The 23,284-nt window shown below is 47.1% G+C and overlaps 2 protein-coding genes across 3 annotated transcripts in view; both read left to right on the forward strand.

The window, feature by feature from the left end:
• LOC115535358 (ubiquitin-conjugating enzyme E2 E2) overlaps window positions 1–9,599 on the forward strand; it is a 19,317-nt gene extending 9,718 nt beyond the window's left edge. The window contains exons 4-6 of the mRNA XM_030346424.1: window positions 161–293; window positions 6,497–6,644; window positions 9,330–9,599. Of these exons, the coding sequence (XP_030202284.1) occupies window positions 161–293; window positions 6,497–6,644; window positions 9,330–9,427 (379 nt within the window). The 3' untranslated portion in view covers window positions 9,428–9,599. The remainder of the gene's footprint in view (window positions 1–160; window positions 294–6,496; window positions 6,645–9,329) is intronic.
• A 3,167-nt stretch (window positions 9,600–12,766) lies between these two features.
• On the forward strand, window positions 12,767–23,066 carry LOC115535361 (ubiquitin-conjugating enzyme E2E 1). Of its 2 annotated transcripts, none has more exons than XM_030346431.1 (6): window positions 12,767–13,029; window positions 13,923–14,079; window positions 14,261–14,311; window positions 21,429–21,561; window positions 21,830–21,977; window positions 22,943–23,066. In XM_030346431.1, the coding sequence occupies exons 2-6, from the start codon at window positions 13,937–13,939 to the stop codon at window positions 23,038–23,040; spliced, it is 573 nt and encodes a 190-aa protein (XP_030202291.1). In that variant the 5' UTR covers window positions 12,767–13,029; window positions 13,923–13,936; the 3' UTR covers window positions 23,041–23,066. The 2 variants fall into 2 exon arrangements, with proteins under 2 accessions (XP_030202291.1, XP_030202292.1); XM_030346432.1 differs by lacking the exon at window positions 12,767–13,029 and adding an exon at window positions 13,200–13,281.
• Window positions 23,067–23,284: the final 218 nt, after the last annotated feature.

The following is a 23,284-nucleotide window of genomic DNA, read 5'->3' on the forward strand; positions in this document are numbered from 1 at the left end:
CCCCCCCCCCCCCCCCCCCCCCCCCCCCCCCCCCCCCCCCCCCCCCCCCCCCCCCCCCCCCCCCCCCTCTCTCTCTCTGTCTCTGTCTCTGTCTCTCTCCCATTCTCTCTCTCTCTCTCTCTCTCTCTCTGTCTGTCTCTACCTCCTTCTCCCTCTGCAGCGCTGGTCCAAAAGGGGACAACATCTATGAGTGGCGCTCCACCATCCTGGGCCCCCCGGGCTCGGTGTACGAAGGGGGGGTCTTCTTCCTGGACATCGCCTTCACGCCAGACTACCCCTTCAAACCCCCCAAGGTGACGCTCCCACTTACTATCGCCTCAGTGTTGGACAGCAAAGAGGGAACCTTTTTGTAGACCGCAACACACACACACACACACACACACACACACACACACACACACACACACACACACACACACACACACACACACACACACACCAGCTTGCACACGCCCATCCCCCCTTCTTCCTTCCACGCTCCGTGTGTTCCACAATGCGGTCGTTGTGTAAGTCAGATGACTTTTGTTTTAAGAGGATTTTTTTTTCCTCTCATTCTGTCGTCATACAACTGCTTGTTTTTTGTTCAAGGCCAGTGCTATGCTCGTTTGCGGTCTGCTGCTAGATGTGTGTGTGTGTGTGTGTGTGTGTGTGTGTGTGTGTGTGTGTGTGTGTGTGTGTGTGTGTGTGTGTGTGTGTGTGTGTGTACGTGCGAGTGACTCTGTTATTTGTGTGGCCATTATGGCCTCTAAATCGGTCTCCATGTTTTTTGTGTTTGTGTTTCAACTATAAATACTCTCATCGATCGGTGGGATGAATTGTTTGGGCGAGCTACGGATCGTCGTGAGCGTAACGGACACAGCCGCCGCCGCTCGCTCCAGGCAATAGCCACAGCCCGCCATCGTCCTATGATTATTATTAGATTAAACAACCGTAGGAAAAATGTGTGTGACGCAACGATCATACACCGGCACGGCTTACAGCGGTGCCTTTGTAGATCGTTACACTGGAATCAATGGCTGTGTGCGTTGCGCTCAGAACACGCAAATGACATCATGAGTCGGTGCGGAAGACTGAGTGAGAGAACACGTCGTTGCGTTTGTTTTATGTTGGTTCCAGTGCCGCCACAACTCAGATGGGAGAAGTTTCCCTCTGTGTAGCGCAGGACCGTTCTATGGCCTGAACACACACGTACAGAGCCCGGATTAGAGTTCATATTTGTATTGTTGTCCGAAACAGAACCTTCATCGTTTTAACGCCGCTAAGCACTCTGAATGTACCTGGCTGTAAAGTCTGGCTTGTTTCGTGTATTACTCAAGTCTATCTGAATTAAAGTTGTGCGTTTGTCTGACAGGTCTGTGTGATTCAGGCCTAATAAGAGCTGGGGTGTAGTCTCCTTTACCTTTATAAACCTCTCCTTTCTCCACCTCATGGCTCACTTAAGGCTTAGTTATGGTTTCACTTTGACGCAACGCATTGGGATTGACTGATACCTCCTTGCGGACCCCTCCTTGTGTCCACCGCCTGATGTGCGCCTCCCAAAAATGTTAACTTTGCGTGGAGGCGACACGGCAGCAAGGGCTGTGATTGGTCCGCTCACGAGAACCCGATGCAGAACCGACACAGGTTCACGACTGCGTCGAAGCAACTGCGTGGTCCGTGCGTTGGATCAACCATAACTAAGCCTTCAGTGCTGGCTGTGAGGTACAGGGGGGGGGGGGGGTGCAGAATTCCCCCCTAAAAACGACACGCACAGACACGCAAACGCACACCCACACACACAAATCGAAACAACGCCCACACATAAATACTACACCAAGCCCCCTGCTAGTTTATTGCTGTGAGCTGTGAACAGCCTTGCAGACACAGGAGCTTGGCCGTAGAGCAGGCACACGCACGCACGCACGCACGCACGCACACACACACACACACACACACACACACACACACACACACACACACACACACAGAGAAAGGGATACACGCTCATGCCCGCGCACACATATACACACGCATGAATGCACACACTCTCACACGCATGGGTGCACAAACACTCACACACATGCGTGCACACACAATCACACATGCGTGCACACGCTCGCTCACAAATGCGTGCACACACAGGCACACATTATCACACACGTGCACACACATCCCAGCAGCAGGAGGATTGTGCTCCTCTGAGGACCGCAGCTGCTTGCAACGCAGGAAACATACAAAGAGCCCCTCATTACCCCCCCACCCCCGCCCCCGCCTCACATCATCCCTGCTACCAATACCTCTCTCTCTCTCTCTCTCTCTCTCTCTCTCTCTCTCTCTCTCTCTCTCTCTCTCTCTCTCTCTCTCTCTCTCTACTACCCCATACACAAACACACGTGCACGCACACATGCACACCCAGATGCGCACACTTGCAAACACATGAAAACACATACAAACACACGTGCGCACACACATGCGCACACACATACACAATGTAGGCCCAGAGGCAGTGTGGTTCAACCGCTTTTCCCAGCATTAACCCCTTTCTATCAGGCCCATCAGCAATGCTTCCTGACATAGGACCCCCCCCTCGCCTCCACCACCTCCATCTCTCTCTCACCCGCTTGCTCTCTCTCTCTCTCTCTCTCTCTCTCTCTCTCTCTCTCTCTCTCTCTCTCTCTCTCTCTCTCTCTCTCTCTCTCTCTCTCTCTCTCTCTCTCTCTCTCTCTCTCTCTCTCTCTCTGTCTCGCTGTCTTGCTCTCTTTCTCTCACTCGTGCTCTCTTAATCTATCCCTTTCTCACTCGCTCACGCTCTCTCTCTCTCTCTCTCTCTCTCTCTCTCTCTCTCTCTCTCTCTCTCTCTCTCTCTCTCTGTCTCTGTCTCTGTCTCTGTCTCCCTCTCTCTCTCTCTCTCTCTCTCTCTCTCTCTCTCTCTCCCTCTCTCTCCCTCTCTCTCCCTCTCTCTCTCTCTCTCTCTCTCTCCCTCTCTCTCCCTCTCCCTCTCTCCCTCCCTCTCTCTCTCTCTCTCTCCCTCTCCCTCTCCCTCTCTCTCTCTCTCTCTCTCTCTCTCTCTCTCTCTCTCTCTCTCTCCCTCTCTCTCCCTCTCTCTCTCTCCCTCTCTCTCTCTTTCGTTCTCTCTCACTCTCATTTCTCTCTACCCCCTAAATTCGAACAGCACAACTCTTCAACACCGCCTTTGGCAGTTCCTCCATCAGCTCCTTCGCCCGTCACGCCGCTGAGATTACCATGTAATCACCGAAGGGTGGGGCCGGGGGCGGGGATGTGGGGGGAGTACGGGGTAATCAAATATTGAATAGGTTTGTGTATTAATGGCCTCCATATAACTTATGTCCATATTTTCCCGAGTAATTCAAACTGTGTTGGCGGAGGACTGTTGAATAATAATAGTCTGAGGCCCAAGGATGAGGAGGAGAGCTGGGGAGGAGCAGGAGAGAGAGGTGAGGGGGGGGAGAGGGGTGGCAGGGGGGGGAGGGGGGAGTGCTGTCTCAGCCGGACCAGAATACAGCAGCTCCCTGATATTGACTCGACATTGACTCGGAGGAGCGGGAAGGCGAGAACTCTTGGCTTGCCGTTTGCACCTAAAGCCAGAGATGGGTTTTTTAAGTCCACTGCGGTGTATAGGGTGTGTGTATGTGTGTGTTAGGTGAAGTCGATGTAAACCAAAGCTTTGAAATGGAAGGTAACCACTTTGAGGACATGAGTTTCATATGCTAATGCTGTAAGGATTTCACCTCAAAAGTTAGTGTGTTGTTAAGTTTTGGTTGTCACGTTCTCCCTTTTATACGAACCAAGCCCCAATTTCAGACATCAGACAGACATCCACTCCACTCAGGACTGAACGCTAATCCAGAATTTGCATATAGGGAATCTTCATATGTGGTAGACAAGGTCTCAGAGTTGTAGACTTGCGGACGGCTAAAAATAAGTACTTCCAGCCAAAGTAGTGCAAACATTAATTTAAGTGACAGCTCTATTTCGTCTCAAAGTCTTTGTAGTGGTTCAGGCAGACAGAACTATGGCTCGTGTAATTTTTCCTTCAACGCTACAATTGGGTCTTGGAGAAGTATCAGAGGAACGATTTTGTAAATCAGAGGAGGCAAAGCGAAGATGGATGACTGGCAACTTATTTTTTTCCATAGACGCTGATTATCGTGTCTTCACAGATTAGCGTTTCAAAACAATTACGTGATTCAGGGAGGATTTGAACATGCTTCTTGTGGCATCCTGACAGTTTGTTTTCCTTGGTAGATTTCACAATGAGGAGCCGTTCAGGCAGACAGGCCCCCTCACCACTCGCCTCCCATGTCTGCTTGGCTTCTTTTCCGTGAATGAATACTCAGACAGCGAGTCAATGTAGAGTCGGCCTCTCTGTCCGTCTTTCTTTCTGTCCGTCTGCCTGTCTGTCTGTCTGTCTGCCTATCTGCCTATTCCTCCACCTATCTCTCTTCCCGCCTGTCTGTCTTTCTGTCCCTCTGTCTGTCTGTCCGTCAGCCTGTCTCTCTGTCTAGCAAGCCCTCTGCGCATCGTTGACGCTGGCAAAATAAGGGCATCTGGGAAAGTTCAGGATTGGGCTGGGGGGGGGGGGGGGGGGGTCCTGTGAGTTCTTTGTGTCTCATTACGAAGAGGATCCCCTCCCCTCCTCCTCTGAAACAACAACCAGTGGTGAAGTCTCCTCTAGCTCCTAACTTGTATGGCGTCTGTGCTGCTCCCTGGGCAGAGGTCACCACGCCGGCTCACTAATGAGGTGCCTGCCTTTTGTCCCCTGAGTCAGCCCTTCCGCCTCGCCTTGCTCAAGAGCGGTCGTCAGTGGCACACGCATGCACGCACGCACACGCACATTGACACACACACACACACACATATTGACACGCACACAGACACACACACACACACACACACACACACATTGATACACATTGACACACACACACACACACACACACACATGTCAGTGTGTGCATGCATGTGTGCGTGGCTGCGTGCATGCGTGCGTGCATGTGTGTGTGTGTGTGTGTGTGTGCTTGTGTCAGTGAGCACTCCGATCCTTACTAGGTTAGTGTGTGTGTGAGTGTTTGGTGTGCGTGCGTGTGTGTGTGTGCGTGTCAGTGAGCCGATCCTCCAATCCATACAGGGATCACCAGGAACTCCTCGGCATGGTGAGCTTTGAGAGGCCGGATGCTGGAGGGGGGACGGCTGTGGGTGTGGGAGGGGGCGGGGGCTTACTTAGTTAATAATGGCAGCAAGGACATCAATCCTCTTTATTTTCCACCTTGTAAAATGGCAGCCGCAACCCCTAAACACTCTTGAGTACACCATAAAAGGCCATGCACCGATGCAGCTGCTGCAGTAATACAGGTAGTGAGCATAAATGGCTCACACGCACGCATACACATCATGCATGCACGTTCGTACACACGCATACACACGCATAGAGATCCACGCTCAAGGACGCACACACAGAAGCACTGGCAGGCATGCGCAGGCATACGCACGCATATGCACGCATACACAGACACGCACGCACAGACACGCATGCTTACACACGCATGCACACGCATACACATGCACTTAGTGTGTGTGTGTGTGTGTGTGTGTGTGTGTGTGTGTGTGTGTGTGTGTATAAATATATATTTATATATATATAAAGTGTTTCAAAAGTGGGTCTATTAAAAAATCTGACGTAAATGTTGCCGAGGGTTGCGCTCACATTGCAAGGTACCGGCGTTGCAGTTTGTTATTGACGTATGACTAATGCCTCCCCACACCTCCACCAGGCTCAATTACGGGGCGCGGAAGGCTCTTACTTTTACCTGCCTTGAGTCATAACTTCTATCCGTCTCAGGACCGTAGGGCAGGTCTCTCGTCAGCGCTACACAACTATGGATTTTTTGCAGGGATTCACAAGGATACGATGGGTGGTTCTCTGTTCATGTGTGTGAAGGAGGATGATGTGATACAACACAGTATAAGGCGGTGAGCGGATGTGCTCCGTGCGGTGATTCCGATCTAACGGGGAGAAATGTTCTTGATTATGTACCAGTACGAGAGCGAGGAAAAGAAAAAAGGGGGCAGCCGTTTTAAAATTCCTCACACTCCCGTGAACGTTCTCGGCATGCATAGCACCCAGCTCTAAATCTCTCACTGTATCGTCTTTATTATGCGGGGGGCAATTTTGTGCTCTGTGTGCATAGCCCCTGCACATATATTACACGACGAAGGGGACGTTTCCCTTCACGCTAGGCAAATGTGTGCTGTGTTTGTGTGATTCTAAAAAGATGTAGTGCTATATTTGTATTGACAGACGCAGGGTTACTTTCAGTTTGTTTGATGCAGTCTAAAATAAGGACAAACTATGAATTATAACAGTCGGCTTGAATTGCCTGCCACTGTGTGTTCGTGTGAGTGTGTGTGTGTGTGTGTGTATGCATGCATGTATGTGTATTATGTATCTATATATATATAACTAATGTGGTCCCTGCCTACCTGTGTGTTGCCCAGGTGACGTTCCGCACCAGGATCTACCACTGCAACATCAACAGCCAGGGGGTGATCTGTCTGGACATCCTGAAGGACAACTGGAGTCCCGCCCTCACCATCTCCAAGGTCCTGCTGTCCATCTGCTCTCTGCTCACCGACTGCAACCCCGGTAATGACCTGGAGCGCACATACACACACACACACACACACGCACAGACACAGACACAAGAGCACACGCAAACACGCATACACAAACACACACAGACACACAGACACAAGAGCACACAGACACAAGAGCAAACACACACACACACACACACACACACACACACACACACACACACACACACACACACACACACACACACACACACACACACACACACACACACAGACCCAAGAGCACACACACAAACACACACACACGTGCATTCACAAGCACACGTACACAGGTCCTTGTACACACACACCCAGCTTAATGTCAGTGTTTCATTAAACAGGATTTTCTGTACGCATTTATATTTAGATATTTCAATTTTTATGTTAATTCCACTTTCTGCAGACAAATCCTGGGAAGAGAGCCATCTTGAAGGACTATTTTATTACATTTTTATAAGCGACAGACCTGGTCCTCTGACTCACACACACACACACAACCCCCCCCCCCCCACACACACACACACAGGGGCTTCTCCATGAACATTGGACGGCTGTTTCTTGTTTATTTTCTTTCATAAAAGTATATCATAATTCTGCCCTTCAAGGCCGGAACAATAATTTACTCGATTCAACACCACACTTCATAATACTTTGACCATTTAGATGTCGCCCGTTCAGCTTAGTGGCCATGAAAATGCGAGACACAGAGCGTTTTTTTGTATTTTATTACACCCCCGTAAATGAATCAATATCGGGGCCATGCTCCTTAATATTGTCGGGGGGGAAAGGTTCAGGGACGAGTCTACAGCGTTTAGTTTCTTTAAAGCTTATCATGTTAAATTCCGCCACAATTACCAGCACAGCCCCAACTGCCTTGGACTTAGGACTGAGTCTGTCGCTTGTGAAAAAAATACAAAAACTGTCCTTCAAGATGGATTTCTTCCTAGGATGTTTCTGCAGAAAAGGCTGAAAAGGAATAAACAAAAACATATCTATATCTAATGGTGTTTATGAAAATCCTTGTTTAATTCAACACTGGCATTAAGCTAAGTGCCAGGTGTGAACTGGCTCTCGGCTAAATCTCTAAGACTGCTGAGCTCATGATGTTCCACCGCCGTGCACATGAGCGTGCCCGCTACCGCGTGTTAAAGTCAAAGCACGGTGATGCAATGCTGAGCTAACGCGCCCCAAAGTGCCGTTGACACCATGTGAAACGGCTTTGAAACAACTTTTCATTGTGAACAGACAACTCAACTATTTCAGGACCGATCTCTGTGCTTTTTTTCCCCCGCTCTTTCATGTCCCCGTTTACGTACGTTATCTCATGTTTAGCCCTTTTCTAATCGCTAAAAGCACCGTAATCGTAGAGCATTAATGCTCTATGACGGGTGCTGAGATACAATTGATGTCTGGGAGGGATTCTGCGGAGCGTGTGAAGCCAGCTGCCGGCTCACATTTGCAGATATGAGTGGAGTAGGGTTTTCAGAGGTTCAGCGAGATTACTAACGCAAGGGAAAATGAGACGCAGGAGAAGACAAAGGAAGGGGAAGAGGTAGGGTGGCGCGGTGGTGGAGAGACTGTTAAAAGACTTTGAAAGAACCACAAATCAGAAGGTGTTTTAGGCAGGAAATCAGAAGAGATGAAAGAAGATATTGAGGAGAGGAACATAAAGGGGGAGGGGTAGGGTGGGGGGGGGGGCAGAGGATAGGATAACAATGGTTGGGACGTGGCCGTTTGGTAATTCAGTGGGCGGAGGGAGTGGGAGACCTCTTTGGTGAATGTAAGAGCAGATCTCTCTCTCTCTCTCTCTCTCTCTCTCTCTCTCTCTCTCTCTCTCTCTCTCTCTCTCTCTCTCTCTCTCTCTCTCTCTCTCTCTCTCTCTCTCTCTCTCTCTCTCTCTCTCTCTCTCTCTCTCTCTCTCTCTCTCTCTCTCTCTTTCTCTCTCTCTCCCTGTACTCTCTGCTCTCACCCACTGCCCACTAGAGAGATGAAACCATTGAGGCAGCTCAGATTAGCCAAACGCCATTTAGACACAAGCCTCCTCTGCTGAGAGGTCACGAAGATGGTGTGCGACAACCATGTAAATCATGCGGCCCCCTCCCGCCCCCTCCCCCCAAGACACACATACACATACACACACACACATACACACACAAGGGCAAAATCAATAGAGGAGCCGTGGAAATTTATAGTCATCCGTGTTGTTGACTCACGGCATGTCACATGGTCAATCTCGCATCAACACAGCGACAGGCAATCCCTCAATTGAGACACGCACACACACAAACACACACACTACACATGTATACACCAATACAATATACACAGACCGAAAGACACTTCAGCACGTGGATTTAAAGCCTTGTAGGTCCACCCCGGGTTTGTTGTGTGCTGTTGTTCAGCCAGGCTTTGACCTGAAGGCCTGCCTGTGTTTGCTTCAGAGCTTCACATGATCCGCTCTTGGCTCAAGAAAGAGATGCAAGTTTAAATGTGAAACATTTTTTTCCTTTGGTTCCTACAGTGTTGCACATTGTTCACACACACACACACACACACACACACACACACACACACACACACACACACACACACACACACACACACACACACACACACACACACACACACACACACACACAGAGTTGTCTAACTGTTGTTCCATATCTCTCCTTTCCCCTTTTCTCTCCCCCAACAGCGGACCCCCTGGTGGGCAGCATCGCCACACAGTACCTGACCAACAGAGCGGAGCACGACAGGATAGCCAAACAGTGGACCAAGCGTTACGCCACATAGACTCTGGGGGACCCCCTGCACCCCCTGGCCCGTCTGTTTTCGGACCACAACACCCCTTCCCCCTCCCCCTCACACAGACACACACACACACACACACGCACACCTCAAGCCCCACAACCCATACTCTCACACACACACACACACACACACACACACACACACACACACACACACACACACACACACACACACACACACACAGACTCTAACACACACACACACACACACACACACACACACACACACTAGGGCTTTGACTCCGAACTTCGTTATTCAAATATAATTAGAATATCAAAAAATAAATCAAAATTCGAACGAATTTTAGGCAGCCCTTAATATTCGAACCTGTTATGGGCAGGCCAGGAGGGAGAGACGTCGGAGACCCCGACGCAGTCTATTCATAATATTGTAATGACCACGGAAGAGGCAGTGAATAAAGTATTGATTAGACAGCGATTTATTAGAAACCTAATAAACCATTGGAACGCAAGACCGGTAACCATAGCAACGCCGGTAAACAAACCTCGCGAAGCCCAATCTTGGTCTTACTGAAGGCATTTAATAGTCAAAATATTATTAATAAATATTCGAATATTAATATTAATAAACAAACTTAAAATATGATTTTTGGGCAAAAGTCAAAGCCCTAACACACACACACACACACACACACACACACACACACACACACACACACACACACACACACCGGCCCCTCAGAATCTAATCTGTGGAAGCACACCCAGACGTTGACCACTGCAGACGTTTTGATTGGATGAGGGTGTGTGGGGGGGGGGGGGGGGGGGGGGGGGGGGGTTGGGGGGTTGATTTTGGGGGGGGGGGGGGGGGTGGTGCGTGAAGGCGAACTGTTAATTGTTCCATGCTGACTTGAAAGCTTCTTTTTTTATACAGAGTCTATTGGGGATTGTATTTTCCAATACGCTGAATGTTGATATGGTCATGAAAAGCTTTAATACTGTTCTTGTTGTTGTTGTTGTTGTTTGCTGTTGATGTTGTTGTTACCGTTGCTGTTGCTGATGTAAAAGTTGTTGAAGACGACGATGATGATGGTGATGTTGCCGGTGTCGTCGTTTGTTGTTTTTAACTGTTACTGCATTGTTTATAACATATTATTCTCGACGCCTCTCTCTCTCTCTCTCTCTCTCTCTCTCTCTCTCTCTCTCTCTCTCTCTCTCTCTCTCTCTCTCTCTCTCTCTCTCTCTCTCTCTCTCTCTCTCTCTCTCTCTCTCTCTCTCTCTCTCTCTCTCTCTCTCTCTCTCTCTCTCTCTCTCTCTCTCTCTGCTTGCTACCCCCCACCACCATCTTCAAGTGTGATATATTTGTCGGTTTAATTTTGATTTATTTTGTTGTCATCTCTATTTGAATGTTATTTTTAGAACAACTCCTCTTTGGACATATTAGTGCATGACAGCAGGATTCATTCTCATGCGGCGGCCATGTTACTGTTTGGATGTGGAGCGACCGCACGGGTGAGAGACTTCAGCCGCTTCCATATTCTTTGGTTTGTTCGTTTTTCTTTTTTGTTCAGAAAGATCAAATGGGCCACACTGCAAACCCAGCTTGGGTCTTGCAAATGGCAACGTTTTTGACATGGAAGCGGTGGCTTGCTGTACATAACGCCTCGTGTGAATACATGCTCTTGAATATTCAATTAAACACTGGCTTGTAAACGTGACCGGGGACTGTTGTTGCTTCATTCTCTCATAATTGTTTTTGTGTGGGTGTGTGTGTGCGTGTGCCTAAACAACTAGCAAAGTTCTGCTCCATATCAGCAGTAATAGGCAGTCTGGCAGTGTGGCACAGGAGATGTTTTTTGTACCCTTGAACAAAGACCTATCTTATCTCTGAAATATTTGAATCCTGTCTCTTGTAATGTGATTGGTGGATTCAAATAAAGAATTGTGTGTGTGTGTGTGTGTGTGTGTGTGTGTGAGAGAGAGAGTGTTGTACTACAATGTGATTTCCCTGAATAAGGGCACGTTGGAAGAGTATTCTATTTGCACGCGGCAGAAGTTTGAATGATAAAAGGGCAGGACTCGCCCCTCTTTGGAACTGAAATGATTAAAAGAACTTGCTTGCACGCCTGGTAGGATGACGCGTCATTTGTGTTTTCCGGGAAACACTATCATCATCATCTCATCATACTTTGTATTTAAAGCTCGGCTGTCATTTCATAAAAAAAAAAGTGTCACGGCTGAATAGCCTTCCAGCACATTCCCTGCGATAATGAACCGAGTGCCTTAACCTTTTGTGTGCGTTTTTCAAACACCTTCATAAACCCGTTCCAAAATGGAAATAGCTGCCATGACTCAGAACTAACCAAAGGGGAAATTGATTTAGGTTGATCCACACCACGAAAACCATGGACGGCTTGCAATGCTACACAACCACACGTTTAACCCCTGTCAATTCTTGGTGTCTGGACGGATGTGTTGCCGGTTTTTGCACACGGCAAACCTCCCAGAAAACTCACCTTTCGGTTATGAAGGCCAACAGCCAACAACAACTGTGAGGTTCAGGTTCTAAGGCGACGATAATGACCGAAAGCATAGCTAGAGCCATTCTGTTTTTCATTGCCAATCCTATACGATCATCAACGAGGCATTAAGTTAAAGGACGTGTGATTCTTTGTGTCTGCTTCTAATTCGGGGAGCACTGTTGTTCGCCAGGGCCTTAAATATGTGTTGCGAAGAGGAGCAGGAGGACTGGCGAGGTTAATTACGGTTGACTGGGAGACGCAGGGGCAAGGAGACGGCCACGGACGGACGGATTATTGTTTACTGCATCTGGACTTCTATGATTATGACATGTCCTTACATCTGCAGTATAGTGTGTGTGTGTGTGTGTGTGTGTGTGTGTGTGTGTGTGTGTGTGTGTGTGTGTGTGTGTGTGTGTGTGTGTGTGTGTGTGTGTGTGTGTGTGTGTGTGTGTGTGTGTGTGTGTGTAAAGCAATTCGGGTGCCTTGTACAGATGCAATCCATTAATTATTATTGTTATTATTATATGAATAGGACCTGATAGAGAGAGAGAGAGAGAGAGAGAGAGAGAGAGAGAGAGAGAGAGAGAGAGAGAGAGAGAGAGAGAGAGAGAGAGAGAGAGAGAGAGAGAGATAGATAGATAGATAGATAGATAGATTTTCCATCAGTCGCTTGTCTCCGTCCAACTTCTCCTACACCGGCTTGATCCCGTGTTCAACCAATAATCACAACCACAACCCGAGACTATAGATAATCCCTTAAAAAAACAACGACGTTTGAGTGACACCAATCCACTGGACAATAATGGGACAGACTCATGGGGGGGTGGGGGTGGGCGTTAAACCTAGCTTTTAATATCCTCTCGTTGAATGAACACGTTAAAACCAAAGGTCATTCAATACGAATAAAATAGAATAACCATTTCAACGAGGGTTTCATTGAATTGGATACTGGGTTCAACTTGGCAAGTGTGTGCCCAATAGATCCCATCGGCCCTAGGATCTGTCTGTGTGTGTCTGTTGCACCAGCAGCAGCACTTCCGCTCTCCGAGAGGCGAAAGGCACGCGTCCAGGCGACGGAGGCACTCGCGGACACAAAGAGAAGGTATCGAATACCAAATGTTTGCAATGTAATCGCGTGATATATGATATGTATGCCGACCAAGTTATCGGTTCTAGTAAATGATCGGACCACTGTTGTGTCTCCGTTGCCGTCGGAGGTGGGGAGGAGGGGGGGATTTAAATAATCGGTCCATCCTATGGGTGGCTGCACTGAGATCAGTTTTCTATGTCGACGGATGTATGCAATGAGAGAAAAAAAAGAAGTGAAACGACACCATCCATTCCTCGCTGTGGGGTTTGTATTTAGTTTGGATTCACGCACAGTTTTGGTGTTGGATGACAGCATGAACGAGCCATTCTCGGAGCTGTCGGTGAAAGTTTCATTTGCCTGTAAAAAAATTGTTCAGATGAAGTGGGGAGGATGAGGGAGGAGGGGGATCCCTGTGTCGAATGCGACATCGCCCCATTGATTATTTCAGCTTTTTCTGTCGGGTTATTGTGATCAGCTCGTCTCTGACCGTGCATTGCTTTACAGTGTTGGACACAGCCCCTTTGCTTCCCTACAGTTTAGTTTTTCTCCCCCTCAAATGATCGCTTTTGTCGCAGCCAAACAAAAGCTAAAAATAACGCCTGAGCGCAAACATTAGCTGAGGTCGCTCATCAGACCGGTGCTCCGAGAACGAAGCCAATGCTCCCAGCAAATTAAAAGCTATTAGTTGTTAAGTGATATGTTGTCCGAAATAACAATAACCAATCGGTGACCTGCATTGTCTGCTGCACGCCACCGAGGTATGAACACGTCAAGGTGTTTATTGACTGAATCGAGCGATGGATTCTTTGTCGCAACAATTCGTGTTTATAATGCTAGACTATGTCTTTTTTCATGTCATGTGCTCCCCATGCCGAATTCTCCCTTCCTTCCTATGCATCCCGTAGCCCATAGGATCGGTATGTCTGATGAAGATTCGCGTGCCAGCACAAGCTCTTCGTCTTCCTTCTCGTCGTCAACTCTAGAGATAAGCACCCCCAAGAAACGAGAAAGCAAAGCCAGCATGAGCAAGACTTCCAAACTCCTGTCGACCAGCGCGAAAAGGTACGGAACTGAACATCACATCATTCCTTCTTGGAGGGGATAAACAAATCACCTGCTGAGAGTAAACACTTTGCAGACCTTGTCCCACGTTGTGTTGTATTGAGTCAAGGGAATGCAATTTAAAACTGGATCCTGGATCTGAACAGAAATAAATAAAGGTTGTTTGATTTTTTTGTGGCAGGATCCAGAAGGAGTTGGCGGACATTACGTTGGACCCGCCGCCTAACTGCAGGTACTTGGAATTGGTGCTCTATTTATGGGTGACCCGTTTTCTCATTCTCCCCTGATTTGAAGGACCGAAGTGGACCTGTTATTTTGGGGTGCACTCATGTATTTCCCTGCAGTGTGTGTGTGTGTGTGTGTGTGTGTGTGTGTGTGTGTGTGTGTGTGTGTGTGTGTGTGTGTGTGTGTGTGTGTGTGTGTGTGTGTGTGTGTGTGTGTGTGTGTGTGTGTGTGTGCGTGCGTGTGTGAATAAATAAAGTATGGATGAATTATTGTGTGTTATTTCCCGACTGCTGGGAACAGCAGGTACCCTTCTTGTGGAGCTTCAAAGAGCTTCTGGGTTGCTGTTCACAAAGCGTGTGTGTGTGTGTGTGCACATCCTCACATGCACTGTTGTAGTAGTAATAGCTATCGCTGTCTGTGAAGGCAAGCAGAGCACTTAATCGGTGGAGGTTATTATGTGGTGATGGACGTTTCTGCCTTTGTGTGCATGTGGGTGATGGTGATAGCTAGGGATATTCTCTGCTCACAGGTGAACTATACTTACTTTGACTCCCGCTTGCATGGGCCAGAGTAGGGGCCATCTGGATGGAACAGTGTAGCTGGAGGGCTGGCTATAGGACCTGTGTTGTCTACAGGGTTTGTCGGACAATGTATGGAATGTCTTGGAATTTGCAATTCCAGACAGGGAAAGTCTGGGAACTTGATTCATCATCCATAGTCGAGGAAAAGTCTAGGAATATCAGTGAATTGCGTCTGCCAACCTCTGATTGTCTGTCTTGCCTCTCACCGAATATAAGCCTATATTTTCCCCATGTATTCCCATTCAGTCCAGCAAACCTAGCGTTCACTGTCCTCGCGTTTTGAGATTCACAAGCATATTGACTGATTACATTAGGGATGGGGGAAGCCAGGCAGGCAGGGCAGGTTATTGAGTGTGTGTAATGTTTCACTAGTTTTGCCTTCATAAATCATGGAAAGTCATTGGACAGGGAGCTGGGACGACGTTTCTGTAGGAATACAAATACTTAATTGTCTGAACCGTGCGATAGGAAGGGCCTCACTAGTGTTATTAGTGTGTCATAAGGATATCGCTATTCAATGATCACCGATAGGATTGCAGTGACTGAAGCATAATCTTTTATATTTTTTATTTGACGTGTGATTTGTTGTTTTTCCTGCATCGTAAACGCATCACTTGCTCAAGATAAAAAGATTAGTTGAGAGGCGTCCTGTCAGAAAAGAGCCCATAAACATCCACTTCATGATCATCAAAGATGGTGTTACCCGATCCAATTATGAATGGATGAATGGATTCAAAGTAAGCCTAATTGGATTCCCCTGTGTTTGTTTGTTGTGCTGTTATGTCTGAGCTTTGTTGCACCCATTGTACTCATTGTAACCATCCCTGGAAGACGGGATCCGTCTTTCTGTGTTCCTTCCAAAGGTTGCCTCCTTGAGAATTATATTTCCTTTAAGCGGTTTGGGGGGGCTTGGGGGGTGTGTGTTTATAAAAAGGTTGCCCGTGAAGCCCATTGAGACTGTAACGGTGCTCAGGGGCTGCAATAAAAATGATAATGTAAAAAAAAAAAAAACGTCTCCACCTGCGCATGACAGAACGGTTAGTGTGGAAGCGGGCGTCCGGTTTGGGGGGTTGGAGGTGGTGAACGGCTGACCTACTAGCTGAGGTCGACGTGACACTCGCTGCTGCTCAGCCTGTGCTGCGAGAGCGGCGTGTGAGGGGGTTAAGCCCACTCGTTGTCATCGTTCACGTCAGCCGTGTCTGTTGACCATCGCCTGGCACGATGGCCGGGAGACGGAATGGGCACTGCTTCGACCAGATAAACATTGATAGTAGGATTCTCTACATTTTGAAACATGCGTTTGTCTTTGGATGCAAGTGATTGGATTATTGCGTTGCGGTTCTCTTTTCTCACCCACTGATAGCCTTTTAGTTGAATATAACATGTGATCGCAGTTTCACTTGTGGTGTCGAGAGTGTCCTAGCATCACTCATTCCCTCTCCTATATTAGTCACCACCACCGATGAATGAACGTGTCTCATCAGAAGCCTACTTTATGATCTCCAAGGTTCGCGTTATTGCAACGGAGTTAAGCAGTTTTTTTGTGTGTTGAGCAGTGATATGGATCTGAATGGTGCAACTGTGGTGTGACACTGATTATTTTGTACTACTTTTAAAAAGAAGAAGATCTTTTTTGGGGATGCGGGGAATGCTTTCCTGTCTTGCTTACGTAGTGCTGTTGGATGACTTGGTTCATATATAGGCAATTAAAAAGTATTATCCTATTGCCCACGGGCTTTGAGAAATCAATTCAATTATTTTTTTGCGCCCACATCATTTGCCCCCCCCCCTGGCTGTTGGTTAACATGCAGTTTCTATGTACACAGTGTACCCTGATATGCACATGATTACAAAGTCGTTGTTTCGGAACACTTGAAACGATATTATTCTTGTTAGTCAACGATAACTTTAAGTAAATGACTTGTCTCTCACAACCTCCTCCTCTTCCTCCTCCACAACCCCCCCTCCCTCCTCCTCCTCCACAACCCTCCTTCCTCCTCCACCACAACCCTTCCTCCTCCTCCTCCTCCTCCTCCCCTAGTCAAGATGTTGCCTTTAGCTGCCTGACTTGGATTCCTTACATTCCCGTCAGGGGCTCATGACAATTGAAAGTACGGATAGACAGCGAGTGTCTCTCCGTGTGTTGGTGGTGGTGGCAGCTCAACTCTCCCCGGGTGGTTTTTCAAACCCATCTCTCGGGACTCCTTTTGATTGTCGTCGTGGCGGTTATTAACCTCTTACGTGGTGTTGTTTGTTCAACGAGACGTGTGGTTTGAAGGGCTGGGGTGTGTCTCCATTCTGAGAGAAACGGGATGACAATCTATGTTGTTGCACCGGTTAAAGGATGCCTAACTGTTCAGAATACGTTGTGATTTACCAAACCCTTGCACACAATCTTCAGGAATTGTTGCAATTGTGGACCACTTCCTCCTGGTGTGTCCTCCCGCCCTGGTGACACCCATAATTGTCTATAAATAAGCAATGAGATGAGCCTCAGCCGGATTAATATTGATGGACGTACGCTACAGCTGACGCCATTTCTTGCTTGTGCTGGGAGGGCGGGTGGGGAGTCAAAGATATGGGTGCTCCAGGGTCACACAGAGACAGACAGACACATTATAACAATTGTAATCATCAGGTAACATCTGTCGTGGCCGTTTACAATCAAATGATCATTGAACTGCTTCTTGGATAAAATGTAAATTCATTTCAGGGAAATTGAGCGTAACATTATTTACTTATTCTAATGAAACCAGCTGAAGCCGACACATTTATTTTATTGTCTTTTGCCATTGGAGCCACGATTTGTGGCTCATGAGTTTTTAGGTTCTGGTTGAGACGCAGCCCTTCTCTCATTGAGTTTGGTTTTTTTCTTTGTCCATGAGAAGGCAGAAGTTGAGGTGTGGAAAAGAGTCTTGAGAACCATTCCTATGTCCCGACCCTAGGGCTGTAGTTAACCATCTGAGCATCATGTGAGTGATGCCCAGGGGGGGAGCGAGGGAGGGAGGGGGGAGGGGGTAAGGCTGGCTGGCTGGGGTAAGATCAGAAAGAGAGAGGCTTGTTGTTACAGTGCTGGGAGACTGCCAGCGGTCCGTCCTGTCCCTTCAGATCCTTACCAAGGTGTGTGTGTGTGTGTGTGTGTGTGTGTGTGTGTGTGTGTGTGTGTGTGTGTGTGTGTGTGTGTGTGTGTGTGTGTGTGTGTGTGTGTGTGTGTGTGTGTGTGGCTTATTTGCATCTAAAAAAAGCCGTGCTCCCCAGAGAGGACGTGTCTGGTACTTCGTGGGTAATCACACACATAGACACGTGCGTGCGTGCGTGCGTGCGCACACGGTGCTCTACCTCTGAGATCGCCATGAGATCTGTGACGATTTGAAAATAAGTTGTTTTTATTCCTCCCGATTTAGCGTGTGGATCATCTTTAACCCGCTCCTGTCGGTTCAAACGAGGGCCAACACACCTATCGAATATCTTGCCAACAAAATCTCAAACGTACACTAATATTCATCTGAAAGTCGGCTTACACACTCTGCACTGGAAGAAACCAGGCCTGCAGGGGCGTGGTCTGAAACCCTCTGGCTGTTTGGTGTAGTTCCTACTTCCTCAAAGCCTCAAGCCCCGTGGCTTCACGCAGCCGCAGTGCGGTTGAGTGTACGTTCATCGCTCATCCACTTGGCAACGTAGAACAGAGGTAGTCGACTAGACCCGCCGTGGCGACGCTCTCACGCGTTGGACCAGTCGGCTTGAAGGAACAGAAAGAAATCGATCCCTAGAAATTGTGTGAGATTGGATTGGATTTATTGGAACATCATTTTCCAATGCTTAATGCGCGAACCCCTAATAACATAATTGGAAGTAATATACTACTATTGAGTATTTCCTGTCAATCATAGCTAATAGTCTGATGTTTGCTGTCTCAAAGGGGGGAGAAATCGATTATATTGTTCTAATACTTCTCATCGCTAGTCTTAGCTATGAAATCATCTGCGGAAGGGGGTGTGTGTGTGTGTGTGGGTGTGGGTGTGTGTGTGTCTGTTCTCTGGTGAACCAGAGCCCTGGGCTGATGGGTCGTGTCCTTGTCAGTGAACCTGATGAATCACTTGTGGGAGAAGGGGTGGTCACATTTACATATTGTAGAGTTTGACATACCTAATAGGGTTAGCGGAGTTTCCCCTGTCTTCTGGTTCTTTGTCCCTACGAAGGGAGCACCTTGGCTTTCACTTCCTGAATATCTCCCTACTGCCTGGTGTGTTTTGAGAACCTGACCGAAGCTACGATGGAGGCTGCGGCAGCATGGCTATTACTGAGCCTCTTAGGATTGGCTCTGAATCGCCATGATTGTTTGCAATACCTTCAGGGGTCCATTGAAGACAGGCAGGCTGCGCTAATTCAAGATGATTGTTTAGAGGCACTGCATATCTCTGGTGGCTAATGCCTTAAGTGGAGCTACTGTTTTTAGCTTTTATTTTCTGTGTTTTTTTTTAGAAACACCATGTAAGCAGTGTGAGCCCTCGCAGTTGAAATCGAGACTTGCATGTCGTACATCCCGCTGCGATTTCAGTGAGTCTGAAGTTAAACTTCCACAAAGGAGGAACGGGAGTGAATGCTTCAATCCAGATGTTCTCACCGAGTTTCTGACAAACAGCTTGACTTTCCACTGCTGAACATTCACAGATGCCGAGCTCCGCTTTGGCTGACGTATTGGCTTTAACTTAACCTTAGCTTCGCTTTAACCTTTTTTTTAAAGCATTCACAGAATCCAGAAGCCAGGAATCTGTGTGACACACGCACACAGACAAAGACACACAGAACATGACACCCCCACAGAGACAAACACACACAGACCACACACACACAGAAAATAGGTTGATAAGGATACAGATGCAGCAACTGTATCCTGACAACATTATCCAGACCCGGTCTGTGCAAGAAGCAGAATACCAAAACTCACTCGCACGAATGTCTGCATGAACGCGTAATATTATTACCATATGGTAATATTTTGATACACAGTATGTCATATGTAGGTATATATGGTAATATTATTACTATCGGTTCCCATGGTTTTCAAAGACAGTTTACATAACCGCGACAATGTTTTTCTTTCGTGAATTATAGTCCATATGCATTCCGTGTAGTAGTTTTACCAAAGAATAAATGTGTTTTATCGCCCTGTAAGTTTGCACATGCAAGGACATTTTTCCTAAACGTTTGGCACAGCGGGGCGAAAATGAGCTCACGTTTGGCTTGTCTGGCCTCAATGTAGTGAGTGTTTAGTTCACCTCATGCTCAGTAGAAATGGCCTCACACAGTACATTCATTGTTTAGGAGAGGTGCTTTTATCAAACATTTTATATTTGAATTTGGAGAAGCTGCTCCCAACCCTTCGTCAAACTGTGAATATCAATCAATACAGATTTGGTTCATGCATCAGATTACACTTCATTACTTGTTTGAATGAACAGGTCTCCATCTTACTCCGCTGTGGGCTTCGTTTGTAGTGGTTTGTTGGAGCAGTTCGCGCTGAACCTCTGACGGCTATAGAAACAGAAACGACCGCGAAAGTCTACGGTGTTGCCTCCCTTTGTTGATCGTCCTAACTGCCGCTCAAATGACCCGGCTCATCAATGTTATTATTGTGCAGGGAAAAATATCAATATCACTGTTATTGATGACTCTCCTCCAAATTGTATGGTAGACATGTAACGCTTTCTTAGCTATGCTTACTTTCTATGGCAATTGGTCTTCCAAGGCATTTAATTTCCCTTTAGCGAAAAAATATGTGACGTAAGATTTGCCTCCTGAGATTTTATTTACAATGTTGTTTCATATTTTTCGGCCGCTTCGGAAGATAAATATAATGTTTTATGTGTGTTTGGTAGTAAATGTGTGCAAGTGCAAAATCAATCATCGTAACCTTTTCCAAAGTAAGTGCATAAGCTGTGAACGCATCAATCGCAACGTCTTAACCTAATTCATTGCCACGCTCTGATGAAAAAACGATGTTTGAAAACCCCCCGAGGTGAAAGCCCTGGTTTTCAAATTCTGTTAGATTTTGGTATTAAACTCATGGAAACGAGATGCTTCAGCTGACGTATTACCTGCGTGTGGTTAACGGGAGCATTTGAATCAGTGTCTTGTGCAGCTTGCAAGAGTCTATCCCACCCCAGTATGTCCTGTGGTTCCAAGGCTAATATGTTAATGGCTGATTGTTTTTCACACTTAGCCACACAGTGCGCGGCAATTAAGGGGAAAAGAAAACAAAAAGGGCAATTTAGCAGGAAGTTTGCGAGATAAGACTAGAAGTGAAACGTCCGGGCATTGTGCCCAGACCCACATAAGAAAGGTGTGTGTGTGCGTGTGTGTGTGTGTGTGTGTCTGTAATTTTAATTTGGTACTTTTTGGTTTTAATTGAAACAGAGCATTCTCTCTACTGAAGCCTGTTTCCTCCCCCACCATGGTGTATTATAAAGACTAATGAGTACATAAACACCAATCTTTAATAGTGGTTATCTAATTAAATATATGATGTTTCTCCCTCTGCAGCGCTGGTCCAAAAGGGGACAACATCTATGAGTGGCGCTCCACCATCCTGGGCCCCCCGGGCTCGGTGTACGAAGGGGGGGTCTTCTTCCTGGACATCGCCTTCACGCCAGACTACCCCTTCAAACCCCCCAAGGTGACGCTTCGACCAATGCTTCTCACATTAGCACGGCGTCTATTGAGCTCTAAGTGAGGAGAGTGCAGCCATTACAGGCTGTAAGGAGGCCTATTGTTGTCGTGAGAGAGGCTGTCTGGTAATGTGTGTTGTTCTGCAAATTGACCACTAGAGGGCGACGTTGCACTTGGAATGAAACCAGCGCTTCTAGTCGGTTGCCTTGAGATTTATTGGACCTTGTCAAGTGTATGTTTTATTGTATAACTTTGTGTGTGTGTGTGTTGCCCAGGTGACGTTCCGCACCAGGATCTACCACTGCAACATCAACAGCCAGGGGGTGATCTGTCTGGACATCCTGAAGGACAACTGGAGTCCCGCCCTCACCATCTCCAAGGTCCTGCTGTCCATCTGCTCTCTGCTCACCGACTGCAACCCCGGTAATGACCAGGAGCGCACATACACACACACACACGCACACATGCAAGCGCACACATGCACACACAGTGGAGTCACAATAATGACCTGTGTTCGACATTCAAAGAAGTCCTGTGGTCAGTAGGACTACTGTAGGAAGGGTGTGTGTATATACTCATGGTTAAATAGTGCAATAGATGCATCGTATGGAAGTAAATCTGTGCCATCGGATTTTAAAATAAAAAGCCATTGAATTTTAAGCACTGAATATTTATGCATTGAAATAACGTATCTTGATTTTTTTGCCTCTGAATTTATCTCTTTCAATAAAGCTTTTTCAGCTGTATTTTTCAATGTTAAAATCAAATATTCAACGTTAAAAAATTAACTTCAATATCTTCGACGTCCCCAAATTCAACATGCCAAAATCAGCTGCAAAATTCAATGTATGAAATTCAGAGTTAACATCGGAGGAAGAGCAATCTATCCTAGATGCTAGGTAAAGGGGGAAATGATTTGTTGAAAATTGTAAGTTATATTCAGAGTCAAAAAATCTAGATGCATTATTTCAATCGTAGTTTAACGCATTCGTTGTCAGCCCTCATAGATGTGTTCAAAATGCGCGCAATTATTTTTGTATTGATGGGGAAAATGAGCATAAAAGGATGTTTACATTTAAGTGGAAAACTCAAAGATCTCGAAAGATTGGAATTTAATTGAATGGCTGATGAAAGCCCTTGAATTTGCATTATTGTACAGTATTGACATTCCCTTCATGCATTGAAATAACAAGCAGCGCAGTAAGTTGTGGTTCTACCAGAGAGGGTACGGCAAAACCGTGTGTGTGTGTGTGTGTGTGTGTGTGTGTGTGTGTGTGTGTGTGTGTGACGCTGCTTTCTTTTCACCACATGGGCCGCCGAAGAGAACGAAACGGTGATCTCCGAGAGACAACTAAAAAATATTATTGATTTTGTTCTCCTTTTAACAGCTGACCCGCTGGTGGGAAGCATCGCGACACAGTACACCACAAACCGACCGGAGCACGACAGAATAGCCAAACAGTGGACCAAGCGCTACGCAACATAGTGCCCGAGATGGGGGGGGGGGGGGGGGGGGGGGGGGCTGCTTCTTGGGGACAGCTCTAGGACCTAGGGGGTGGGGGTGGGGGTGGGTTGTGGGTAGGGTCGGAAGTGGATAAGTTAAAGGAAAAGTTTCATGGAGGTATTAAGCTTTGTTCTTCCCTAGCCAGTTCAAACATTGTTTTCCTTGTTTTTGCATGAACTAGTTGTACTAGTTGTTTTTCCTTTTCTTTTGTGTATTTGTTACACAA

This window comes from Gadus morhua, chromosome 22 (genome assembly GCF_902167405.1).
Source record: "Gadus morhua chromosome 22, gadMor3.0, whole genome shotgun sequence".
Classification (NCBI taxonomy): Eukaryota; Metazoa; Chordata; class Actinopteri; order Gadiformes; family Gadidae; genus Gadus; species Gadus morhua.

What these genes read in the sequence shown, in the direction of transcription:
- LOC115535361 (XM_030346431.1), top strand. Translation starts at nt 13,937, where the DNA reads ATGTCTGATGAAGATTCGCGTGCCAGCACAAGCTCTTCGTCTTCCTTC. An exon ending in GACCCGCCGCCTAACTGCAG is followed by an intron (nt 14,312 to 21,428) that starts GTACTTGGAATT and finishes CTCCCTCTGCAG; the next exon opens with CGCTGGTCCAAAAGGGGACA. An exon ending in GCTCACCGACTGCAACCCCG is followed by an intron (nt 21,978 to 22,942) that starts GTAATGACCAGG and finishes TCCTTTTAACAG; the next exon opens with CTGACCCGCTGGTGGGAAGC.